At 49.7% G+C, this 6,444-nt stretch overlaps 1 protein-coding gene across 1 annotated transcript in view; it reads right to left on the bottom strand.

Moving 5' to 3' along the window:
• The window catches only part of LOC103741220 (von Ebner gland protein 2), a gene marked incomplete in the record, with an annotated part of 4,574 nt that extends 2,558 nt beyond the window's left edge, over nucleotides 1-2,016 (bottom strand). The window contains 3 exon segments of the mRNA XM_008841980.2: nucleotides 99-169; nucleotides 1,215-1,351; nucleotides 1,847-2,016. Of these exon segments, the coding sequence (XP_008840202.1) occupies nucleotides 99-169; nucleotides 1,215-1,351; nucleotides 1,847-1,933 (295 nt within the window).
• Nucleotides 2,017-6,444: the final 4,428 nt, after the last annotated feature.

Genomic DNA, 6,444 nt, shown 5'->3' on the forward strand with positions numbered 1-6,444 from the left:
ACCAGAAGGAAGAAAAGGTTCTCGGGCCCTAGGGTTCCCTGGAATGGCCACAGTGGCCCCAAGTGTATCATGGGTGATTGGGGTTCATAGGGACTCACAGGCAGTGTATTTGCCAGGCTGCTTAGTCTTCTCTAGGAAAAAGCTCATGTCCTGGCACCGACCCAATACCCTGGAAAACAGAAGGTCTGAGAAGTGCTGTCTGGCCATGGGCCTCCACTTGGCAGCGTCCACAGCACGAGCACTCAGGTGGCCTGGTTACCAGGTGTGGCCAAGGATGTGCAGGCTTCCCTGAATCCTGTGTCCAGTCACTAGGAAGCTGTCTGGGTCACACATGCCTGTCTCCTGTCTCCCACACTGGCGACAGCCCTGTGCCGTGCCTCCTACTGACTGCCCTGACACCCTCTTGCTCACTGTCACAGGAGCTCATGAATGCCTGGTCTGGTGACATCTGGGGTCACCATCCTGCTCCATCGCTTTTTATTTCCCCGGCTATTTACCTGTCCCCGTTTCTCTGGAGGGACCAGCCCCACATTTACTGTCACCAACTTACTTAAAACACTTCAGTTAACTATTTTTTGGGATAAGGAAACCGTGTGGTCATTTCCAGGGTCAGAGGCTGCCTGGGTGTTGGTCCCCGTGGGTAGAGTCTGAATACTGTCCTTTCACTCAGATGGGAGCCATGCAGCTATGAGATGAGATGCAAAGATGTTAGCCATGTAGGTGGGAGGCCACACTGGTGGGAGATGGCAGGGATTTCACAGTGTCCAAGCAGGAACTGCCTGGCCCTCTCCCTGGTGTCCTGCACACTCTGTGGTCATTCTGCAAACCTGGTCTCTGCCAGTCTCCAAAGCAGAAATTTACTTAAGAGGGTGATAAAAACCAGGGTTAACAAGCCCAGACTGCCAGCTCTGATTGGGACCAGGAGTGAACCACCTGTCCACAAAGGGCCTGGACAGCTGCCGAATGATGCCACATCAGAGTAGAAAGTGCGTGCCTGGCCTTTGCAGTCCTAGAGATCTGCTCTGGGCCATCTACCATCCCAGAGTCCCCTGAGGCACCCTCGGTGATACTGTTGTCCCCACAGTGCCTGGTCTATGTGTCCTGGGGCTGACTAGGGCCCCCAGCACAGCCTGTGCATCCCACTTAGCCCCTGGCTCTCCTGCGTGGGGGCGGAGGTCAAGGGGAATGTTGGCATCTCAGGGGCAGACACTCACACGGCAGTGATCTTGACGTGCAGGTTCCCCCCCTCCAGGGTTCTGATGGTCATGGAAGTCACAGACACAGACCCCAACTTCCTGACAGGAATCTTCTTGTCTGTTGCTGTAGCTTTCAAGTACCATGTTCCTGACACCTGGAGAAGACACCATCAGGACTCAGATGGATCCTGACATTCTCATCCCCCTGTCCCCTAGTCCACAGTCAGACTGCCTGACACCTGGAGATGACACCCGTCTATCAGAGCTCAAGTGGATCCTGACATTCTCCTAGTCCACAGTCAGACTACCCGAGCCACCAAGATCTGGACACCTGAAGCATTCCCCAGGCACCCACCGCACCCCTAAATCACCCAGCACCCCTACCAGACCACCCAGATGTGAGCTTCCACACCTGCAGTAATGGTGACAGAACCGCAAACACCCACACCTCCAGGGGACAGCTAATTGTGCTGGGCCCCCACCTCCTCCAGCCTCTCGGCACCCCAGAGCCATCTGATCAGATGCCCTGGGCTATGTCTGACGTTCCCCCAGGTAGGGGCTAAAGGCTGACCCCGAATGAGATGAATGGAACCTTCCTCCCCCAGCTCCCACAACCCTCCCCTTGCAGTCCCTGCCCATCTCAGCCTCACATCCTGATCTTCCCCCAAGGTGGGGAAGGCCTGGGCCTGCAGGGCAGCAATGAGGCCAAGGCCAAAGGTCAGGAGCAGGGCCTTCATCTCCAGGGTCTGTGCTCACGGGTGTCCAACAGGTCACTGGCAGGCTGGGGAGGCTGTGCTGGTGCCTCACTCGGCTGCCCTTTATACTGCTCAGCCCAGGGTCCCCAGGGAACTTGGCACGGAGGACTGGCCAGTCGCTTCCTGACCACGCACCATGGCCAGTTCTGCAGTGGAGCAAATAAAATGTCATCATTGTTGGAAGCTGCTGGAGAAGAGTCACAGCCCCAGAGGATGATGGGACAAGGCTGCTGTCCCAAGGAGCCGACTTTCAGATTGTTCCTGGCCTGGAAGTGAGTCAGAGTGAGGGGTGCCGCCTCCAGTGTCAGGAGACCCCCATGGTACGTGCAGAAGGAGCAGACCCCTCCTGCTCACACTGTGTTCACCCAGCTGGCTGATGTGCCACTGGCACAGAGAGCCCTCAGCTCCAGTCCCCGGGCAGGCCAGTGAACCTGAGATTCATTTTGGAAAAAGAGGGGCCTGCCATGTGAATATCAAAATGGGTATTCAAAGATGAGGTGCCCCCTCGTCAGCCATATGTGCGTAAGCCCCTGCCTCATACACAGAGCCGAGATGGGTCAGACAGAGAAAGAAAGCAATACGGGTGTGTGAGCACGCGTGCAGGCACACACACGCACACACAACCAGCAGTGGGGAAGATGCGCTCTGGCTAAGGAACCGAGGCTGTGGAGAGTGCGTTCCAGGCCCTGAGGCTGGAGGAGGCCAGGGTCTGTCTACTGAGGTGTGGGGAGTGGGTTCCTTGACCTCAGAGGAGGGCTCAGCAGACCTCCTGGTACCTTCTAGAACTCACAACTTGTAACTGATTGCTTCACCTCTGATACCCTTCCTGTCGGTGTTGGAGTGTTGGAGGTGGCGGTGCTCCTGTCCTCTCTGGGTGTGGCCGTAGCTGAGGCATGACACCTCCACTTCAGTCCCAGACTCGAATCCTCAGTGAGCTGTTCGTTTTGCTTTCCAAAATTTTCAAGTTTTCTATATTTTAAAGATTCTAAATTCAAAGTATCCCAGCTGACCAGAAGACTAGGACTGAGGTCAGAGGCCAAACTACTTGATAGAACCATGGCAGCAATGTGACAGAGAAAGGAAAAGTGGGCAGGCACAACTTCTCCTAAAATATCAACATCAACAGCATATTGTGCCGGTTAAAGTGTCCACTCATTTCACTTAGCATCTCCTGTGAAGGGCCTCAGTCGGGTGATTGTCTTTATCAGTTTAGGCTGTGGGAATGTCTGTGGGGGATTGCCTTGATTGCTAATTGATTGAAGACTCCCCACCCCCCGTTGTGGGTGTCACCATTCCCCAGGCTGGGTGTGCTGCAGGAGAGAGCTGGATGTGAACAGAGGGGCAGCGTGGTGCACCCCTTTCTCTGTGCTCTTGGCTGTGGGTCGCTCTGTCCAGCTGCTTCAGGCCCTGGGACTTACCCTCAGTGATGGACTATGATGTCAGCTGAATAAGCCTTTTCTTCTCTTAAGTTGCTTTTTTTTCAGGATATTTTATCACAGGAACAGAAATAAAGCCAGGAGAGAGCTGGATGTGAACAGAGGGGCAGCGTGGTGCACCCCTTTCTCTGTGCTCTTGGCTGTGGGTCGCTCTGTCCAGCTGCTTCAGGCCCTGGGACTTACCCTCAGTGATGGACTATGATGTCAGCTGAATAAGCCTTTTCTTAAGTTGCTTTTTTTTCAGGATATTTTATCACAGGAACAGAAATAAAGCAGGGAGATGTTTATCTCCTGATCTCACAGGGTTCAATCCATGGTTTCTTGGTTTTGTGTATGTTCTAGTCTGTTTCTCCATTGCTGTGACAAAACATGCTGACCAGTACCAACTTGGGGAGGAAAGGGTTTATTTGTCTTACATCTCATCAGTTCATCAGAAAGTGCAAGGTGGGAACTCAGGGCAGGAACCTGGAGGCAGGAGCTGGAGCACAGGCCATGGAGGAACGCCGCTTACTGACTTGCTCTCCTGGCGCCTGCTCAGCCTGCTTTCTTATGCAACACAGGCCCACCTGCCCAGGGGTGGCACCACCCACAGTGGGCTGGGCCCTCCCACATCACTCAACAATCATCAAAATGCCCACAGACATGGCCACAGGCCAGTCCAATGGAGGCAGTTCCCCAATTGAGGATCCCTCAACCCAGATGTGTCAAGTTGACACTAAAACTGTCCGGCACAATGTATTTGGGCTAAACATTGTAGCAACGGAAGCTTATGATGGAAGAGGCTCTTTGCCTCATGGAGACTGGAAGTAGTACGTGAAGACACACTAGATCTAGTCTCTTTTTTTAAAAATTTCAGTTTTGTTTTTACTTTATGTATATGCGTGTATTGCCTGCATGTAGGTAAGTGCACCCATGTCATCACAATGTATTTGGGCTAAACATTGTAGCAACGGAAGCTTATGATGGAAGAGGCTCTTTGCCTCATGGAGACTGGAAGTAGTACGTGAAGACACACTAGATCTAGTCTCTTTTTTTAAAAATTTCAGTTTTATTTTTACTTTATGTATATGCGTGTATTGCCTGCATGTAGGTAAGTGCACCCGTGTCATGCAATGCCCGCCGAAGACAGAGAGGCTGTCAGATCCCCTGGAACTGGAGTCATGGACAGTTGTTAGCTGCCATGTGGGTGCTGGGATTTGAACCTGGGTCTTTGAACCTGGGTCTTGTCAGTTGCAACCAGTGTTCTTAACCTCTGAGACATCTCTCCAGCCCGGTACTAGATCTATTCTTAAAAGACACATCCCAGTGACCTAGTTTTTTCTTTCTTTCTTTTTTCTTTTCTTTTTTTTTTTTTTCCACTGTGGAAGTATTTATTTTAAACTAAATAGTTAAAAATAGATGGAAATAAATATGTTTAAAAGTTAGTACTAGATGAATTGGGCAACAGGTATTAAGTGTGCTTGCTGCAGTAACGATGATACACCTCAGTATTAACATTTCCAAACCAACAGCCATTACAACCCAAAGACACAGTGCCAGAGGTCTGTCCTAAACGCAACATTTGTCCCAATTGGGCCGTCACTGCCTGCTCACTACGTCTTGCAGGCTCAGCCTGAGGTGATACTCGATGATGCCAAGTACACGGCTCATACCAGTCCCAGCTGTCTGCGTGTTAATGCTGTGTGGCCTTCTAGGAGGAGGGAGAGGGTATCTGCTCTAACTCCCACCGCCTGCTTGCCTATTGTTTGCTCTGTCACTAGGAACTGAAAAGTCACAGATGTCTGAGCTGTGGAACCCTCAGAGGTGTGAGTTCTCACACCTTCGACAAAAGTGAGTACACTGATAAGGAGATAATCTCCGAAATGTTGAGAGAGACAAACCTGAAATAAAACTATTCCTTTATTATATTATTAGTAAAACCACAATTTCACTCAACCAGCTCGAAAAGTCCCGAATCTATGCTGAGAATTTAACAGAAATCCCATAATACCTCGAGTAAAGAAAAGGTTTGGTTCTAACTCAGTCCGGAATCTTATTTCATCCTGTTTTTGAAATGATGGCAATCCTCTTCTCAGTGTTCCGCTCCCTTCTTGTCTGTGCCGAGATACTATTTTCTGGCATCTTCATATTTGTTCTTGGTTTCAAAAATCACAACTATCTGTCAAATACTTCTCATGAATTGTCTCATCTAAAAAACCTGAATGACTTTAATCCCAGCACTCAGGAGGCAGAGGCAGGCGGATCTCTGTGAGTTCAAGGCCAGCCTGGTCTACATAGTGACTACAGGGAGTAGTAGTCAAGGGCTACAGGGAGACCTTGTCTCAAAAAGACCAAATTGAATGTTTTTAACCTTTAAAAAAGATCTCCATTTCATATTAAAATATACTGTTTCTCACAGAAAGACTCATTGTTTTTCTACTAACGCTGAGGTGTTGGTGCATGCGTCTCTCATCTGTATGTATCTGATTATTACTAGTCATAGTCAGTTGCACTTGGATCCTTGGCACCTGTGTATGTCTGTAAAGTCATTGGGTAGATTTCGATGGTAATGTTTATCACCTCTGCTAATTAATATGATGTAAATTTTTATGTTTCCTCCTCAAATATAATTCATTTTTTAAAATTTGTTTTTTTTTGTGTGTGTGTGTATATCACACAGAACATCCCAAACCATCTTATTCAACTATATACCCACATCCCAGATAGCAGCCTCCCATAGCCTCCCTCCCCCCACTGGAGCCCTTATACTCTGATATCCCTGTTACTGTCCACTGCGTTGTCGGCACCCCCAGCCATTCACCAGTGCTTGTCTACCCTCTGAATCTAGTAAGCCTATCTAGAGTTGCTTGTTTTAGTAAGATCAGCTCTTCCTCATCCAGCAGCAATCAGTTTCCAATGTTCCTCTAGATAAGACTGGGGTCTTCTGTTCACTTTCCATGTTCTGTGCTGGGTTACTGTCTTGGAGTCATTTGGGCCACGCTGGCCAACAACTCAAAGGAAGGTATCTCCTGGCTGGCATTGTTACTTGTTATTGAGTCTTTAGCCATACACATGGAC

Source organism: Nannospalax galili, unplaced genomic scaffold (genome assembly GCF_000622305.1).
Source record: "Nannospalax galili isolate Female #2095 unplaced genomic scaffold, S.galili_v1.0 scaffold1421, whole genome shotgun sequence".
Classification (NCBI taxonomy): domain Eukaryota; kingdom Metazoa; phylum Chordata; class Mammalia; order Rodentia; family Spalacidae; genus Nannospalax; species Nannospalax galili.